Raw genomic sequence first — 21,004 nt, forward strand, 5'->3', positions numbered from 1 at the left:
GTGTTTTGGGTGGTGTAACTTTTTGGTGACTGCTTTCATATCACAGATTTTTCTGTAGTTTTTGGGTCGGTTAGGCAAGTAATCTTCAAAATTATCAGTTTCTTAAATCAAAAGTAGTACATGTTGTACGTACATACTTTATCACTTGTGAAGTGCTTTGTAGGTTAATTTACAGGCTTGACAATATAATTTTTTTGTATATTGTATAATTAAACAAAATGTCTTAAATGATCTACAGCTAATTTGCTCGTTTATGTAGAGCATGATTTGGAATTTAGTTGTGGTCAATCTAGTTAAGTTTGTGATTTAATAGTCTCAATACAGGCATTGGAGATGGATTTTGCTTGTTTGAAACCAATCTATTAAGGTTTCTGAAAATAACATCTGGAAATGTACTTAAATTTAAGGTACTGAATTGGTCATTGAAGGGAATTGAGGGAGGTATCCCTGTCGTCTTTCACTTAGGTCAGGACAATTTGCTGACATCGCAAATTTAGGGTCATGTGCCTGTGTGTTAGTTCCTAAGTAATTCTGTATTTTGTATGCTGTTAACGAATTTGTGGTTCATATCTGATGCAGTTTGAACAGGCATTTCTTTTATACATAATTTGTAGAGTAATAATGTTTTAAGTTTTCAGAATTATCACAAGTACAAATTTGATAAGTACTCTAGAAAATACTTTTCTCATTTCACAGGTTAAGGAAACATTCATTGTTTACTTGTAGATTACCTGTGACTTGTTTTAAAAATCTGCCCACAACTTTCCCTCTTTTTTGCTTCCTTGGCAACTGCCTGTTTTATGTTTACCTGTATAAAGTTGATCAGATCTATACCTCTGTGTATTCGACAACTGTTCTTGTATTGATGATTGGAAAACAGCAATAGCCTCGTTAATCAGGCTGTCATTATGGAATTTTGGACACTGGCTTGGCTGAGAGTTAAGACAACCCTAACTTGGTCTCGAGTAAATAATTTATCCATGAACTCTTACTTGCTGAAGCAGGGATGTGTGGATTTTCTTAGAATGTTGGGACAGTTCACACTGGTGGAAAAGTTGCCCATCATATCATAGGTTAAAATTAAAGCGAGGAGAACCTCTAAATTAATGTCACCTGAGCACTCCAAGAAAGGTGGCCTTGGCAGTATAAGGGCAGCACTAGGGACCACACATTGAACATAACCCTGAGCTGAGCAGAAGTAGCTCCAAGCACCCTCAACTCCTGGTCCATACTACACAAAAGTGTAAAGAACAGCCACTAAGGTAAAACACTAAGAAAGCACACTGGAGCCTTAGTGCCTGAGAGCACCTGACACGTACAGTACTACCATCGGAGGAAAACTAAGGGTGGAGCAGCTGGCCGACTCCGACTCCCAGTATGCCTTATCCAGCCAAATCTGTTATCTGGATTGCTATACTGTACAGATATGGCGAAGTTTTGCCAGAAACATATCCAGATGTGATTTTGGACAGATAGCCCAAATATCCAATTTGGCAGAATTTGGATTAGCAAGCTCATACAGTACTTTTTTTTTCCCAATCCATTTTCCATGCACTTGGCTGGGATGGCCATTTAAAGTGTTAAGATGGAAGAATAAATATGTATAAAAGAAAATGCTGAAGGTAGAAATTTAATTTTATTTTTACGTATTAAGATCTAATTGTAATTTAGGCTAGACCCAAGACCTCTATCAAATGAAAATATACACTCTTGGAAGTTGCATTCTTAATCTTGCGTAGCATTTGAACAAATCCACAAGGGCCGTGACGAGGGTTCGAACCTCGTCACGGCCCTTGTGGATTTGTTCATTTGATGCATCATGCTATTGTGATTTCTGTGTGTAGCGTAGTGTTACATAGCATTTATTGCTTCTTAAATCTTAAGGATTTTACCTATGATGTTACCAATATATTTCACTAATGCCAAATTTTTCTCATTTCTGTAGTCTCGGAATGATCAATGTCTCAAGTTGGCCCATATGTTATCCGACATGCATTTCCGAAACCTGAAACAGAAAGTAGTTCTTCTTTATCGAACAGAAGAAGCTGCAAAACAATTAGAATCAACAAAACTACAGTCTACGGCTGGGTAAGATTCAACTTGCATTGGGATACTGGTTGTGTGTGTGTGCAGGTATATAGCAATCGCTTCATTTATGTGATTTCCGAGACACCATGTCAGATTTGTGATCAGATGTTTCTATGCAGGCGATGAGTCACAATAACGTGGCTAAAGTATGTTGACCAGACCACACACTAGAAGGTGAAGGGACGACGACGTTTCGGTCCGTCCTGGACCATTCTCAAGTCGATTGTGACTTGAGAATGGTCCTAGGACGGACCGAAACGTCGTCGTCCCTTCACCTTCTAGTGTGTGGTCTGGTAAAGATGTTTCTATGCTCCTTCAAAAAGTTTTATTTGAAGGAAAATAAATGAGCCTCTTTATTTGAGTGGGGAGTTCTCTGGGGGAATAATTCTCATGTGTAAGTGGAGTAGACAGTCAGTTACTTCAGTGTCTGTGAATAAATATAGCTATATGATACATAAAATATTAAAACATACAGGAATGCCTATCTACCTGTGAGATCAGGTTGACGATATCAAAGTCTTGGGCCCAGTCACATAATTATTGAGCCTAGTGTATTTCTTCTATAGCCTCAACATCTTGTATTGTTTTGGGAGCATCCCATTAGGGGTTGGCCACTGCAGAAGTTCCTGTATGAGGGTCTATCACCACACAAGCCTTATATTTATTCTAGCTCTTACCTTTCCTATCCCCTTACCCATCCTTTCTTTCATATGTTGTTCCACTCTTCATTTCCAAGATATTAGTCATTGGCATCTACTATATAAATCTTTTACTTCACCTTTGTTTACCCTCATTAAGAATTTCTTGGGCATTCTATTAATGTGTTCATACCACCTTGGTGAATTGTGCATCCTTTCCCTCCCTGTTAGAATCTGCACCCATTGGATGTGCTATTAAGTTCTGGTGGTTTCCCTTTTGCCTCTTTGCAATTTATTTTGAACTTCATGTATCAACAACCTTTCCCTCTTAAATCCATTGAAGAAGTCTCCTATTTTTTCTAGAACATCCTTCTTTAAAGTTGCATTTCTCAGATACTGTAACTTTTTTTTTTTTTTCCTTGCCTCTTCGGTTGTATCAAATTCCTTATTTATTTTTCATTGCGAATTTCTTGCTCTTTTCTGGTGAATAGGAAATCCAATAATAATGAGACATCTTTTTCTGTTGTGGCCATCTTTACATGGACTCATGATTGCATGCTTATTGTATTTACTTTCCAACTTGTTTTCTTTTTCCTCTTATCTTCCTCTTGGCCTGTTTTCACCATCCCTCTTTAATCCATTCCTCTATCTTTCTCTCCCTGCATTCCATGAGTGTCTTAACAGTTACACCCTTAGGGTGTCCCTGTCTAAACATTCATTTTTTATCAACTTAACCTGAATGGCCCAGTAGTTCCCAGTAGACTGAAAAGAACTTTGACTGATGGCACCTAGTAGTTTGGTACTATATTAGCATGGGTAGCTTCTGGGAACCACTGGGACTTGCCCAGAAATTGGCATTTCATTACATTCAACTTGGGTTTTTTATTTTCTTCTTTGCAAATGAGTTAAAAATAAGGAAAACATACAATCTGTATTGTACTACCTAGGCTATACAAAATTTTTATATACTTTCTGATTTCTGTATTAAATATTTAAATATAGATCAAGAGTTAACCTTTTTCTTGAGATTAATGGAAAATATATATTTAATACGAGTAACTACCAATTATTTTCTCATTATTAATTTTCTCATGCATAATGATTCCGTGGGTCCAAAATTCTTCTAATTGATAACTGGTTTTGTATAATTTGTTAGTTTATCTTCTTACTAGGTAATTATAGCCAGAGATTTAAGTTTTTGGTAAATGTAGGAAATTATAACAATTCAGTTCTCATGAATATCTTTGGGATAAATGTCAGTTTGATCCTGTGGACCCTTTAATGTCTCGTGCCTAAATTTGCAGCTTGAGGTCAAAGTTGTGAAAACTGTCCATCACCTAGACATAACTCCGGTTTTCATGCCTGTGTGTTTGTAAGAAGGGGGGATTTTTGTGTTCATTTATTGAGGGGAAGGGAATGTGTTTGAGGGGAAGAAGGGAAGGGGGGTATGTAATTGTACAATAGTGAATTCATAGTGATGACATTCCATCATTTTCAGTGCATTATAATCATCTGAGACTTAGAGGTTCTAGGCAAGCATTCAGATGACACTATTGTTCAATGTTTATCATTAAATACAACACCAATAAATATAAGGAGGATCCTCTAAGCTAATACAAGATGTATATTTTTTTATGGATAATGTTTGTTTATTTCAGGTTTGTTGAAGAGTTCAATGTGCGGGAAGATCTTATGGGACTTGCAATTGGCGCACATGGGGCAAATATACAGCAAGCTCGTAAGGTTGAAGGAGTAACGAATATTGAATTAGAAGAAAATACCTGTGTTTTTAAGATCTATGGTGAGGTGTGTATTGCGGCATACATTTTTATTTGTAAAAATATTACATGTCACATTTTGTTACTCTTGATTATTGTTTGTATCGTGTTATTTTAAACTGGTATTGTGAAAAGTCTCCTGTTTACTTAGTTTCCACCTTGCTAATCTATTGACTATAAGTTTTATTCTTATCTTTCTTGGATGACTTTACTTCCATATCTCTCCTCTTTAAAGTATAATTGTATAATGACAAACATTTTTCCCTTTACGTATATTTTTCTCTCAGTTGGTAGATTCTTAATGTATTAAAATCAAACTTCAAGATACAGAGCAACTTCCCTTACCTAAATTAAGGGGCCAAATTCTCATTCATTCTAATGGTAACATTGAAAACATCCAATTTTTATGAAACTGTTTACAAAATTAAGCCTGTAATATGAACCTCTAGCCCAAGTTTCAAAATTGTAAACCGAAAGGAAATGGGGAAAATACAAATACAAAAAAAGAGAGACTGCTTGGGAATTCCTAGATTATAAAATTTAGTTGATCTTAAAAATATGATATTCAGCTAGTATAATATACAGTAAAAATGTTCAACTTTGAGACACATTCAAAAATTCATTTTCTGACCGATTCTCACCATTTTTACACTGTGCAAAGTTCTTAGTTCTAAAGTGTCCTCACCTTCGTTTAGTCATAAAACCATTAAGTTTGGAGTTATAAATTTTTGGCATTAAACTTTTGCACATATTTGGATGGCCCCATTGAAAAAAATGTTTTACAGTACTTTATTCTTAAAGAATATTTTGAGGCGAGGAATATGAACATTATATGCCATTCTGATACCATAATGAATAAAATAACAATTGGTGACATTTTACTATTTTTTAAAGCTAATTTGAAATTGTGAATTTTTTCCCTTTTTTCAATTTTGCTTAACTTTTTCTGTTCATGGTATGATGATGATCCATTAGGAAAAGTTGGAGCATTTATCATGATATTATTAAAAAAAAATTGAGTGTTATGAGGAAATTTCGGTGAACAGTCACCAGGCCCCTTAACAAAGTTAAATACCCTTAAAATGGAAATTATAATTTGTTGAATGAAAAATTACTATTGTGTTTAATCGATCTTTCCAACTTTAAACACAGGAGCATTAATGCTTCTATGAAATGTTTTGGCAATACTAATGGCATTAAGGATTCCTACAAATTAAACCTGACATTTGTAATGACAGTAAATATGACAGGGGGTGACGTTTTTAAATTTGATGAGTATTCCTTTACTTTTCCATGAAAGCATCCTTGTTAAAATAATTATTAAATTATTTATTGTTTTGCTGATGTATTTATTTTGCTTAGCCACAGTTGTGCCTATTCTTTCTAGACTGAAGAAGCAGTAAAAAAGGCAAGATGTATGTTAGAATATAGTGAAGAGTCTGTGCAAGTGCCACGGATCCTAGTAGGAAAAGTAATTGGTAAGAATGGCCGTGTTATACAAGAAATGGTTGACAAGTCTGGTGTAGTGCGGGTGAAAATTGAAGGGGATAATGAACCAGAGCCCACAACACCCCGCACCGAAGGACAAGTTCCGTTCGTCTTCGTTGGCACAGTTGAGGCCATTGCCAATGCTTCCATTCTACTTGAATATCATTTAGCTCATCTAAAAGTAAGTTCCTATTTATGTCTTTTTTTATTATTTGTAGCTTATTTACCACTGCCAGTCTGGCCACTATGCACATTCCGAAGCGTAAACATTCTGGGCTCCCCAAATCTGCTCACTGGCCACGCAGCAATGGGAATTTTTTTTATTTTTGCAGTCTAGTTCATGTTTTCTCATTTATTTGTTGAATTATAAATATAAATTTGGTGTCAAAATCTTTGTAGATAAATTTTGCTGAGGAGTGAGCATGTAGCTGATTGCCAGCAAATGCTGCACTCATGACATGTACATTTCAAGTTGTTAATTATAATATTTTTTTTTAATAATATCTGATTCTGCTGAAAATGTAGTGATAATGGGACCGTATGCAAGGATGATGGAACTTTCACACATGACAAAAAAAGAAATAAGTGAAATACCGAGGCTTCAGTACAATTCTCTTTTCAGTGAACCCTTTCGCCTTTTCTTGATTCTGCCTTGACTCTTTCCTTCCTTGTGTTCTGCAGAAAAAATATTTCTTTATCCAGTTAAATGCAGAAATGTACTCTCCTTGAATAGGATTACCTCTTTGGCATCCTCATTCATGAATACTATCTTTATTAGTTGGATTTTTTTTCACTTGTAACCACCTATTCTGAAAACCTTTGTTACATCAAATCTGTCCCTCTTTCTTGACTGAGAATGCCTGCCTACCTGCTATACAACAATAAATGTAGGGGAATCTGTGAAGGGAAAAAGCATAAGAATTGTTTAAACACATATCACTCAATCTATTATGTACCCCATACCCATCCCGTGGGCGGTGGTGTAAAGGATTACAGAGGCACATGCCTATCTTTTGGTGCTTACCTATCAGTGACTATGGGGGAGTGTTAATGCCAATTTGTTTGTGTTATCTTGAGGTTATCTTGAGATGATTTCGGGGCTTTAGTGTCCCCGTGGCCCGGTCCTCGACCAGGCCTCCACCCCCAGGAAGCAGCCCGTGACAGCTGACTAACTCCCAGGTACCTATTTACTGCTAGGTAACAGGGGCATTTAGGGTGAAAGAACTTTGCCCATTTGTTTCTGCCTCGTGCGGGAATCGAACCCGCGCCACAGAATTACGAGTCCTGCGCGCTATCCACCAGGCTACGAGGCCCCCAAGAGATAATGGCATGAGAAGTCTACCTCTCTTGATCTGCTTCAATCAAGACAGTTCATATTAATGTCAGTGTGAATGTATGGCATATACCTACTTCAGTTTTCAGGTTTTTTTATGTTCAATATCTATACCATTCGAGATGTTAAGTACCGTCGCTATCCTTTGTTGAATTTCTGCCAATATTATTTAAAAAATGTATAATATTGTAATACAAAAATATTATTTAAAAAATATTTATTCATTATAATTATGGATGGACCCCCTTCTTATCCTCAAGCTTGAATCCTGGTCAAAGCCTTAGTTAAGTATACATTGTTTCCAAAACCAGCATATACCTACTTCCCAAAACTTATTTTCAGCACATTAATTTTCCTCTAAGCAGTCTCCTCCTTATCTCTAAACATTCCTTATTTTCATATTTTTGCCACCGACTTGTCTTTTTCCAGCACTCGTTTCAGAATTACGACTTAAATGTACCTAATTCTTTTACATTTTCTATTTTGCAGGAAGTTGAACAATTAAGACAAGAAAAACTTGAAATTGATCAAAAATTAAGAAATATGCATACAACAAACAGCTTAGGAAATAGTCAGGGTTATCCAATGAGGAGAAATGACCGGTGAGTGTTCCTCCATATTTTTAAAGAATATTTGATAAATTAAACAGATTTTCAAGCTAATATGTACTAACTGTAAGATAAAGGTTCAGTTTTCTTAGTGCTGTTATTACTTAACTCCTTGCAGATACTTTTGTGGATGGGTAGCCACAAGAAATTTTGTCTAAAAATGTTACCTTTGATCATCTTTGCATCTTGAAATCTTTAACCACTGCACTGTGCATACTGAGATATCTTGGTTGATACAGTAATATATATATTACTGTACTCAAGTGTATTTACAGGATGAACTACACTCATGGTGTCTCGTCCTCCCAGTACTCTTTGTCATACCGTCACTTTGAAACTGACGGTTTTGGCCTCCTCCACCCACCTCACTTAGCTTGTTCCAACCGTCTAACACTGTTTGCAAAAGAAAACTTTCTAATATTTTTTCGGCGCCTTTGTTTCCTTACCTTGAATCGGTGTCCTCTTGTTCTTGAAGTTGCTGGTTTCGGGAATTCCTCTGTCAATTTGGTTGATTCCTGTTAGTATTTTGTAAGTGGTAATCATATCACATCTTTTCTTCCATCTTCTAGTTTTGGCATGTTTAACGCCTCTTAGTCTCGACTCGTAACTCTTGGTTTCAGTTCCGGAAGCCATTTTGTAGTATGCTGTTGCACCTTTCTCAGTTTATTTGTGTGCTATTTGAGATTTGGCACTACAACTGCTGCCTATTCCAATTTTGGCCTCAAGTCATGAACAGTTTTAGTATTTCACCATCATTACAATTAAAAGCAAGTCTGAAGTTGGAAAGTGACTCGTATGCTCCTCTCACAATGTTCTTTGTGTGTTCTTTTGGCGACAGATTACTTTCCAAAACCACCCCTAGATCTCGTTCTTTACTAGAGATCTGTAATTCCGTTCCACATAATTTGTAAGTTTTTGTGTGGTTTATTTTCTCCAATTCCACATTCTATAACATGGCATTTACTCACATTGAATTCCACTTGACGCTCCAAGCACTTGTTTTATCTAGATCGATTTGAAGGGCATAACAATGGTCTGCGTCTTCTATCTTCTCCAGTATCTTGGCATCATCCGCAAACATGTTCATATAAGTCTTTATTCCTTTAGATAGATTGTTTGTGTAGACAATGAACATTACTGGTGCAAGAACTGAACCCCTGTGGTACTACAATCAGATACATTGTCTCTGATTACTGCTCTCATCTGTCTATCAGTTAAAAAAGGTTTCATATATTTTAGAAGTCTCCCTGTCACCCTCTTGTGTAGGACTCTGTCAGAAACTTTTTTTTTTTTTTTTTTTTTTTTTAGGTCTAGATAGACTGTCAACCCAACCACCTCTTTCCTGTAGTATATCTGTGGCTCTATTATAAAAACTAAGAGATTTGTTACACAGGATCTTCCTGTTCGAAAACCATACTGTCTGTTATTGTGTCATTACGCTCTAGATGTGTAACCCATTTGACTTTGTTTCTAGTGTTTTGACTACCACGCTTGTTAATGGTAAGGGTCTATAATTTAGAGGCTCCTCTCGACTGCCATTTCTGTGGAGAGCCCCTTCAGCTCCCAGGAGCTATACCGGGCTGATGTGCATATATTAGACCGTGGCAACAGTCAATTGATGGAGTTATAGGCCTACCGGGGACCTATAACTTTTGCATTCGTCCTTTATTTCTTCTTTGTACTTCTCTAGTTTTTTATTAACCTCTATGTGAGTTGTCAGTGAAGTTTTTTTTTACATATCCTTGCCTAACTCCATGTTAGCCTTCAGGGTTCCTTGGAGTTGTTCACCATATGAGTCTACTTTCTTGTTTATTTCTTCAAATTCAACATTCTTTACTTTCCGTACCTCATTGTCTTTCACTAATTCCTTAATTTATTCCTCCTGAATCTTTACCTTGTCTTTTAATGCAGTAATTTTTTTTACCTTGCTGAAGTGTACTTCCTTTTAAAGTGCAAAACTCACTCCTGAGGGCTCCATTTTCTTCTAATTCAAGTACTTTTTCTTCATGCTTCTTTAGCATATCCTCAATTATCTCTAACCTGCCAAGAAAACCTTTCATTATATCTTGTGGTGAGAATCTTTTTCTGGACTTCAGTGGAAACCTCAGGACCCCAAGAGGATTCGGTTGAATCCCAGGTTGCATTGCTTTTACCATGTCATTGTGAAGTGGTCTAGATCTGTGTGCTTGGGAGTACCTAGTGTGCTGGTTCAAAATCTTTTGGCTCATACTGATTTTCTCAAGATATGGAGAGTTATGAGGTTAGAATACTTTATGCTTAGAACTATTCTAGCTCAGAAAACTGTGGTCATCTTGAATTGTTATTTCATTGTGTTTTATTTTATTGTACAAATGTATTTTTCCTTTCTTGCAGTGGTTACAACAGTGACATGGAGATGGGAAGCCGTGGACGGGGAAGAGGTGGCCCTCGAGGAGGTCGTGGAAGAGGTGGTGGCAGAGGTGGTGACCGCTACAATAACGACCGTTCAGGAACTGGTAATACGCTCAGTGATTATATATCCAATGCTGAAAAACGGGGTGGTCCTGGGAGAGGAGGGGGTCCAGGTCGAGGTCATGAAGGGAGGGGAGGTTACGAGGGCAGAGGTGGCCACGAGGGCAGAGGTGGCCACGAGGGCAGAGGTGGCCACGAGGGCAGAGGTGGCCACGAGGGCAGAGGTGGCCACGAGGGCAGAGGTGGCCACGAAGGCAGAGGTGGCCACGAGGGCAGGGGTGGCCACGAGGGCAGGGGTGGCCACGAGGGCAGGGGTGGCCACGAGGGCAGGGGAGGCCACGAGGGCAGGGGTGGCCACGAGGGCAGGGGTGGCCACGAGGGCAGAGGTGGCCACGAGGGCAGAGGTGGCCACGAGAGCAGGGGTGGCCACGAGAGCAGGGGTGGCCACGAGGGCAGGGGTGGCCACGAGGGCAGGGGAGGCCAAGAGGGCAGAGGAAATCATGAAAACAGAGTAGGTCAAGAGGGTAGAGGGGACTACTCTAGGCCCCCACCTGACCACAGGAACCACAGAGGGGGCAGTGCTGACAGGGGAGGGCGAAGAGATAAAAAATAGCCAATGTCATCGTATTTGACCTTTTTATATGTGACTTTAACTGTACTAGACAAACATTTATTGAGGAATTTGTGGTTTAATGACCCATGAACACTCAGAATTGGAGTTATTTTCCATGACTTGGAATTGAACCTATTGTGGCTCTTTGAGTAATACAAGAAAGACATTTATTGTACTTTAATTCTTATATATGTCATGGCCTGGTTAAACTAACCTGTTGGAAGGCAGGTTAAAATATCTTTTGTACAAAAATGTAACCTTGATTGGTTTTTATTCAAAGACTATGAGAGTTATATAGTACTGGTAAAAAAAAAATTAATTGGCTCATAATAAGGCTCAAGTACAGCATTGCAATTTACAATGTATGAACTGGATAAATTGGCATGATATTTGTAGCCAAGAATTGAGGAATAATTTAATGACTAAGTCATAATGTGGATTATAATTCCATTGCCTAAACAAATAATGTTTCCTTACCAAATTAACATCTAATTAGCAATACCAAGGGAAAAAGTCACGCAATTTCTTGTGGAAGCGTTTACAGGCTGTGTGGAGTCAAGTCTGCAGCCTCAACACAGCTTTGGCAGCTCTCCACATTTCTTAGGTTATGGGGTCTATGAAAGCCCCATATATAAATCTAGACATACACCAATATTACCAAATTTATTGGTAATTCTTGATGCTGTGGACATTATTGGACACACGAGTTACTTGCCACATCTGCTGTTTGTAGTCAACTTGCTGTATGCATGCTGCAGTATTTTCTCTTGAGTTTCTTTGGTCCTCCTGCAGAATGCATGTGTTATTAGTGAACAAAAGTTAATCAACAGTTATACTCTGATATGGCTATTATTTAACAAGTGGTGAAAATTTACCAGTAGGTGCATATTTTGTTTGAACTAATCTTCCAAATTTGTAATCTCTGCTTTTGGCATGTTTTGCATTCACTTAAATGCAGCATTCAGAAGATCCTTTCAAGCAAAATGACTGCAATAGTGGTAGAGTTTTATAAGGAAACTCTTGCCTACAATGCGATATGATATATTGAGAATTGCATTCTTATCCTGACTTAACTATAGCCTCATATGCCCTAAGATGTTTGAATAGTCACCATTATACATGATAAAGTAGAAGTTAATATATTATGATACAGTTGACTTCCTCTAATTATTGATTTTGTTGCAATTACCTTTATTTGAATTTTATATATGATAAATTATATCCTATTAGCCAATATTTTTGTTTATATATAATACTTTTTCATGGAACTAAATTAACTCGTGTGATGAATTACGATTATTATTTTCTAAAAATCAGTCCCTACATTCCAAATAAATTGAGGTATTATTATAAGAATCTTGTTAATTTTCATGCATCTTTCGGTGTGGAAGATTTTTTTAACATCACTCTTCCTCTTGTCTTAAGTGAAACTTAACATCCAAGACAGAATTGGAAGTAAATGTAGCATTACATTGTTTAAAAAGTGGATTTTGTGTAGCATTTTACACATTATATAATGAAACTGAAATACAGTAGTTAATTGAGTAGAGATCTAACCCAGTACTTGGCATTTGAAAATTAAAGTTATCTTAGAAAGTCAGAATAAGATATCACATTTTAAAGTGGTATATTTCCAATATGAGATGATGTTTGTGAATGGTACTTTTGGGAAAACTTGTGCTCATATTCATGGAGATTTTATCTGTGTAACCAGTCATGCTTAGATACATTGTTTCTATAGCTGTCGAATGATATTAAAGGGCATAATTTTTGCGCTAACGTAAAGCTGTAGAACCCGATACCGATTCAGAAGGACGAGCTAAATGTCTTTTTGTAACAGTGTTTTGTTCGAGGTAATATATACAATAATGATTTACAGATAATATTTAAAGTTAAGCATAAAATTAATAAAATATATGGAATTACTCCATCTCATGTTAGAAAGCCATCATTTCAAAGCAACTAAATTAAGTAGACTTCAGTCATTTGAGGCATTACGTTGTCAATTTTACGCTTGTGTTTCCTTTCAGAGCTGTCATTTGTTGAAATCCATAGTACATACTTGTTGAACATGTTCACAGCTGTGTAGCCATGTGTGTTCAGTATAATGGAGAGGCTGTAAGCATGACTAACTCAATTTTTTTCTCTCCAAAATTTGATCATGATAATTTCTTTAAGTTCTTCAACCTGTTGATATTTTTAACTCTGAAATTCCTCGATGATGTCTCCATGAGTATATCCCATACATCAAAAGTCCTTACTACATAGCCAATACCCCCTCACAAACATGTCATTGTTCAGTACTTACTAGTGCTCTTGTCTTTTAAGTCCAATAACTCCACGTTTATTCATTGTTGTAGCTTAATAACATAATACAGACTTGGCACGTCAATAAATTAATTGTATGAGCTGTTCAGCTTAACTTACCTAATATAATTATTTTTTGAATTTTATTTTGATATGGCAGATACCCACAGTTCTTCAGTACAGTATTTCTTTCTCACGTACTGTGTTCAGCTCTTGAAGTATTACATTGAAATAGCAGTCATACTATCACAAGTGGGACTGCAAACTTTTATCGTATTTATAGATGTTCTCTTGTTCATTTGGCAATTAAAGTAACTAAACAACTGCAGTTGTTTAGCTTCAAGCTTGACCCTTTGCTGATCTGTAACAGTAAGAATTAATCTCGGTAACAAACTACATATAATGATACCCTATAGAAAATGATGCTGCTTACATTTATAGTCATACTTGGTACCCACATAATTGTAGTTCCTGCATGGTGGTATTCAGCCAGTTTAATTTATAATACATTTAATTTTGCTATTAATGGGAAATCTGGGGTTTCCAAAAATCAAGAACAAAAAAAAATGGTGTTCAAACATTTTGAATTACTAGTTTTGTTAGGAATTATGCCAAGGTATATATATTTTAAATGTAAACATTCTATTTGGAATACCATAATGTGAGTACAGTATTGCATTTGATACCATTTTTATGCATTAAATAGATTGCAGTGAACCACAATAATGTGGTTGCACTCTAACCTTGACTGTTCGTTTTCACTCTGGGAATTATTTGAACAAAGTCTTGTTCACTAATTTCTTAACTGCTGCTGCCCACTTACCCATAATTCATGCTTAATGGTCTGTATATGTATAACATGTGAAATTGAAGTGCATCAAAGTAAATTTATTTGTTAAAGAATCAAGATAGCATTTGTTATATCTGGGGTAAGTGTGCATTGGTCCCGTATGGCACTTCCCTAAGTTGGTTTTCGTTTGCAGTGTGAAACTAAGATCTTCCAGAATTTTGTTTCTTGTTCATTTCCCTTTTTTCTCTTAAGTCAACCTTCTGTTATCTTCACTGCTTTGTGTAAATTAAATTGGGATTCGGAGAAATAGGATTCTACAACATGTACAGTAAAGACCAGTTTACATTAAAGCCAAAGATGTCGTCACAAAAATGCTGTTAAAATACTATATTCACAATAAGGTATGTCATAACTCAAACATTGTTTGAGTGATGATTTGTTTGACATAGAAATGCAGTAGGTGTTGAAGAACCCTATCTAAATTATTTTTTTATTTGGTTCTCTTTACGTAGTAGTTTGTCGAGATGTAGGTCACAAGTGATTTGGGTCATAAGCTGTGTGCCATGGTTTTGACCACAAGTAGTTTTGCAGTTAAGTGCTTATGGATGTAAATTGGACACCCACCTTGTATTTTCCTCCCAATTGGCCTTGCATGAATAATTTGTGGAAGGTTGGGGATGCTTTTTTAACTGAGCGTCATATACATCTCGCTTGGTAGGTCATGGGTAGGATGTATCAAAGGTGGTTAGGATTGATTTGATCCATTGAGTCACTACATATTAATGGATATGTGTGCAAGGGCAGTGTTGGTAGTTGGACACCACCACCATGTAGATTCTCCACCTCCCAACACCTTCAGTTAGTCAAAATTTATATTTCATAAACAACTTTAATTACATTATCAATACACCATTTAAGGTCAAAAAGCATTTTATTGTTTTTGTTTTTCTCAAAAACTGTAAAAAAGTATTTATTATAAGTTTAGTACATATATGAAGGTTACATATTGTTTATCTAAAAGGTATGGATAGTTATGAATTTATTAGGTTTGCATTATTTTTATTGTAATTGCATTTGTTTCTTCAGCGCATTTTAGAGCCTTTTGTATAATATTGCCCTCATGCAAGTTTGTATCATTTGTGCATTCTTGTGAATGGTAGTCAAGTTATACTTGCATATTTCTCAAATGTTCTCTTATATGTTGAAAACTCAAGGGAGGTTTAGAATACTTACTTGTATGTTAGGTAACGTACATGTCGTGTTATCACCAATTTTGGCTTAGACATTCTCGTGTTTGAATACGTGATACTGAATAATTAAGAGAATTCAATACCAGATAATACACATTCAGTAGTCTGTTATCAAAAATAGCTTGTGAAGCTGCCCAAAATAAGGCATTATCACATTTAAGATGTGAGGAGACACTATCGAGCATCTTGTCATGTCTCTCGAGTAGAAGTTGCATTTTAATATTATATCCAAATAACATATTTCTTCATGTTCATTTATAGCAGAAAGATAAAATCCAGCTAGAAAATTGTGTGCAGATAAAATAAGGGTTCTTATTGGTTTCTTTGTTCATCTAATGGATATTTACCAGAATGCACCTCTTTTTAACAATTTTGTGACAATTTTGAGGTACTGTTTTACATATACAGTATATAATACAGTTCATGATGGTTTGTTATAATCTTATTATTTTTTCTCTAATTCGGTTAAATTATTGTACGTGTGATTAAATAACAAAGGCCTTAAACTTTGATAAATTTGGGGAGGTGTATTTCTGCAGGACTAGTAAATTTTGAGTGGAGTAGGAGTTAAAGACAATCTGTTTATATAAGAAAACCAGAGATATTCATTGTGACCTCTGTTCTCCATACATTTACTAAAGAACATAGAAAAAGTTGACTGCATTATTGTTCTTTGTTAATTGACGATATTGCTGGATTGACTAGGATATGTAGTCAACACACTGTCCATCACAGGATGAGACTACCGACAAAGAAAGAAAGATAAGCATACACAACATTTGAGAGGTCAAGATGAGTAGGAACATGACACATGTATGGTTAAGCATTTCCTGATTTGACTGAAGTGTAGACTTGTGTGTCAAAGACCTAAATTTGCAGATGCCACTTCTGGATGCCTGGAGTATTGCATTGGTGTGTTATTAGGTTGGTCACAATGTAAGAATCGGTATAGGAGTTGCTGGGCACAGAACATTTGGAGTATATTGCATTGGACTTATTCTTTTACATTCCATTTGCATCTAGTCACTATTCAAAATTGAAAGTTTTTTATTTTTGAAGTATTCTACTGTATTCAGCTTTTAAACACTAAGTAGTTTTGTACCCTGCAACAGTCTTAGGAAAACTTTTTTTTTTCCAATAAAGCTTGTAATATATTTGATTTTTACCAAAGCAATGCAGTATTACAATTTTTGAGTTAATGAAAGCTAGAAAGTGGATAATTGTTGACTGGCCAAGATAGTCATGATGCAGCTGTGCAGTTATTTAAGACTGCATTTTTGGTAGCGGTTATCCAGGCTTGGCATGCTGTGCAGAAATATGGAATTACTTAAGGACGCTTGCAGCTGTCAAAGATGATATAAATATTCATTGATTATGACGCTTGTAATCACCTGACACTTTTCCAGCTGAGTGAAAACTAGCTACTGGAATAGTAAAACCTTTCTGTACTACTTGTTTGCAGATAGTGTTTTCTTAATAAAAAGAAAAAAATTAAATTTTGTTTTACAAGAGAACCTTTTACATGCTTTTGTCTTGCTTACTGAAGCAATTCATCTTCCATAGTTAATATTTTTGCCTCCAATGCAGTGGAAGGTTGTTGGGAGAATTGTAAATGGTTGAGTGGTGGTGGTGGCGGCAAGTGGTACATCCCAGACCCTTCATTACTCATTGTATTGATGCCCTCACACTAACTCAAGTCTGTGGTCTTAGCATGCTGTTTGCCTTCAGCTAGTGTAGAATTAACACTGCTTATAAGGGGTTGATGTGTTTTGGTTTGTTTTTCCATTTATTGCAACAAAATTTAGTATTAACTGATTTCCTAAACCTTTTTTCTTGTTTGGTTGAACTTATTGTCTGTTAAAAACCCTTGTCGAATGTGATACATTTGTAAAAGACATTTCACTTTAGAAAATGGAATAACATTTGATTGAAAGTGAAAAGCAGAGCAAATTGGTCAGAGATGTTAATATGCATTATCTGACTAGTGGTGTCCTTTACTGATCTTTGCTGCATTAACCATGTCGTGATATACATTATTAGCTGAAATGTAAACGTGTGCAAAAGACAGGAAGTTGAATTACAAACAGCAGAATGTGAGTAAAGTCCAGAAATGTCATGGAACATTTAAATTGAAATAAGATATTTGAAGTAAAAAAAAAAGCCAATTAAATAACAGGTTATTCTTAACTTCATTCACACGGTAGGTGACCAAAATTTTGTTCATAATTAATCATATTAAGTGATGCAGCCATTACTAGTTTCTTATGGATTTTTTTATACCAATTATGGTGGATATTGACAAGAAGAATATTGATACATTCTGAAAGGTACTTTTTTCTTTTTTTTTTTTCTTTTTTTTACAGGGATATATCTTCACGAGATTCATTATATGATAGCTTATGATGGATTATAAATGGAGCCTTTTGTATAAAAGAATAGTAATGATTTCTTTTTTAATATACATATATATATATATTTCATAAGTGGGAGTCGAAAGTATTGAACATTATTCAGCATTTTTCACTTCAGGAAATTTTTTTTCTTTTACAGTATTTTAATTTGCCCCATATACAGTACTTTAAACATCACAAGTATAAATACAGTATTCCAGTTTATTAAACTTTTTTCTCAATGTTTATTATAACTGGCATATATTATTTTTTTTTTTTTATGCCAACTATTGCAACCTCTTTCAAAATACTTTGAATAATTTAATTATTGGAATCTTGAAGCATTTTAAATTGAGGATCAATTCCACCACAAACATTGCTGATATTACTGTCACACCAGAGGTAAGTTGCCTTACTTTCTTTACATGAAGTACTATGTTCTCTTCAGTAATCTTCATTAATAGGATTTGTCCCATGCTTCTTTATTTGATTAGATTTTCATTGACCAAAGTGTTTCTGATCAAATTTATATAATCCTGATGGTAATTATTCTTCTGTACTAGACAGTTTTTTAATATATAGTTCTTAAGTTTTTGTATGTACAGTACTTACATACTGGGCAATAAATATGTATGCATAATAAATTTTAAATATAAAGTGTGACCAAAAAATTGGGTTCCATTGCAGGAATAAACAAAATTTTTGGTAAGTTAATTTGTTGGTAAATTAAATGGGCTTGGTTAACCTTGGATATGCTATGTTGGATAAAGTAAAATATGACCTTTTTCACTCTATTATAAAAAGACCTTTCTGGAGGGAAGCCCTATTGGCTCCCTGACGCTAACATACGCTGATCAGTGCCACACTATCGGGTTCGATCAGTTGCAAGAGTTCTTATTGGTCTACTGGGGACCAGAGCCAGAACCTGGTTGCCCCTGGCTCCAGTTTCTTGTTTTCTTCTTGGGGGTTTTGCCTTTGTGGCTGGTTTTACACGAGTTTTGTGTGTGAGCCTGGAGTAGTGTGCTTAGAGCTGTATGTGCTCTGGGTTCTCTTCCTGTGCACTCTATAGTGCTGCCTTTACGCAGTCAGGATCCCTTAACTGGGGCATTTGGGGTACGCTAACTTTAGGTCCTCTGGCCTGGTGGGTATTTTGTGTGGTTGTAACTGGCTCCTTCTTTGGCAAAGAATGAGTTGGCTGGCTTCCGGAGGGGTCCTTAGTTGTGGGTGCTTGGTTTGTTCAGCCGGGTTGCATCACACGCTTTGTCTGGTGGCCGCCCTATTCCGCAACCTTCGTACCACTAGTTCTGCTTCAATGAGTGCCTTGTGGATTGATTCAGTTTCCCTGGTTCCTTGTTGCAGGGCTTGTGTGTCTCAGGCTGTCCGTAGTATCATTAAGTCCAGGCTGCCTGCGGTCTTCCCTTGCGCCCATGATGTTCATAAGTATGCCACTCTGATGGCTGTTTTCACTAATGTATCATGGGCTGATATCCAGGCGCTAGGGATTTTAGAGGTCAAACAGGGTCTTGGTGGCCAGGAATCTTGTGAACGTCTCGGGACCTTGGCAGCCTCGAGTCACTTTAGGTCATGTGTCGTGGCTGCCTGTCTGTACTTGGATTAATCGCCGCGGTGCTCCCTCCCTGGTAAGTGCCCTCATTTCCTAGCTTCCAGGAGCCAACGGGGCTCCCCTCAGAAAACCAGTGGCAGTTATGTTAAACTTTACATTTAAAGTTTCCATAGGCCATCATTCCCTCTCTCTCTTTGAGGGGACCAGTTTCTGGTTTTGGGTCCCCAGTAGGCCAATAAGAATTCCTGCGACTGATGGCACCTGACAGTGTGGCACTGATTAGTGTATGATAGCTTCGGGGAACCTCCAGGGCTCAACCAAAAATTGGCATTTCATTACAATCAACATTGTTTTTTTCTTTGGCTTGATTTGAATCATTTCTCAACTTTTAACACTGGCCCTTCCTGTCAGGCTTTTTCATTTTTTTTTAAGTTATAAAATACATGTTTATGCATGTTTAGACAAAATATAAGAACAGTGATTTTGGTGAAGTATAAATATTATACTGTACTGTACCTCATATCTCCACTTCTTTTCTTTGTCCACTGTGAGCCCGTCCTGCTTTCAGTCCTGTCTTCGTTTAAAATCATGCAAAATCATTTGTTTAAAATCATGCCCCGAATTGTATAGAATGTCCAGATTTTTCAGGTTGTTCATGTCTTGCTTTCCTAATGTCCCTAGTACTGTGTTCATTTGTCCCTTGATTTGTCTTGGGTGAATATGATTAGCAGTGATCATTTTCCTTATGTCCTTTTGTTCTTGTGTTGTCACCTTGAGTGATATTTAACACCTTTTGGATATTCAGTGACATACTTTAGTCTTCCTGGCTTTGTGCCTTCCTTTAATAATTACATACTTCCTTTAATGATCATATTAATTAAATGGTTTATATGCAATTTCACACACGAATGTGAAATTTGTGAAAAACAATGTGCTTGAATACTACCTTCCTAAAATTCCAGTTTAGCAGCAGGATGCTGCTTCTGGAAACTTTCCTTATTAAAACTACTTAGCAGCTCGGTTGATAGAGCTTCGGCCTCACATGCATGGGGTCCACAGTTCGAGACCCATACATCCTAGTTGAATGAAATGTTTGGTTTCACAGAGTGTGGATGACAATTTATATTTTATCTTCCTACTTGTTGATGATTTCGGATCAATCTCCCCACAGCCCTGTCTCTGACAAGGCCTCCTGGTTGCTGGTTTGATCAACTAGGCTGATGCGGCTGCTCTCAGCCAGACATACAAGTGAAATGCCTTCAGAAACCTGTGAGAGAAATCTTTCAGAACCTTGTATATCATGTCTGTAAGGCCAATCCTAGAGTATGTGGCCCCAGCATGTAGCCCGTACCTTGTCAAGCACAAGACAAAACTGGAAAAAGTTCAGAGGTATGCCACAAGGCTAGTCCTAGAACCAAGATGCACGAGTTACTAGGAAAGTCCACGTGAAATGCACCTCACGTCGCTGGAAGACAGAAAAGCTCGGGAAGACATGATAACCACATACAAAAATTCTCGGGGGAATTGACAGGGTAGACAAGGATGGATTATTTAGCACGGGTGGTACACACACACGGGACACGGGTGGAAGCAGAGTACTCAAATGAGTCGGAGACGTTAGAAAGAACTTTTTCAGTGTCAGAGTAGTTAGTAAATGGAATGCACTGGGAAGTGATGTGATGGCGGCAGACTCCATACATAGTTTC

The 21,004-nt window shown here is 36.7% G+C and overlaps 1 protein-coding gene across 1 annotated transcript in view; it reads left to right on the forward strand.

Moving 5' to 3' along the window:
* The first annotated feature begins 1,932 nt into the window (after nt 1-1,932).
* LOC138369810 (fragile X messenger ribonucleoprotein 1 homolog) overlaps nt 1,933-21,004 on the forward strand; it is a 36,615-nt gene continuing 17,543 nt past the window's right edge. The window contains exons 1-5 of the mRNA XM_069333551.1: nt 1,933-2,088; nt 4,385-4,532; nt 5,892-6,173; nt 7,815-7,927; nt 10,307-10,428. Of these exons, the coding sequence (XP_069189652.1) occupies nt 1,979-2,088; nt 4,385-4,532; nt 5,892-6,173; nt 7,815-7,927; nt 10,307-10,428 (775 nt within the window). The 5' untranslated portion in view covers nt 1,933-1,978. The remainder of the gene's footprint in view (nt 2,089-4,384; nt 4,533-5,891; nt 6,174-7,814; nt 7,928-10,306; nt 10,429-21,004) is intronic.

Source organism: Procambarus clarkii, chromosome 29 (genome assembly GCF_040958095.1).
Source record: "Procambarus clarkii isolate CNS0578487 chromosome 29, FALCON_Pclarkii_2.0, whole genome shotgun sequence".
In the NCBI taxonomy this organism is placed as follows: domain Eukaryota; kingdom Metazoa; phylum Arthropoda; class Malacostraca; order Decapoda; family Cambaridae; genus Procambarus; species Procambarus clarkii.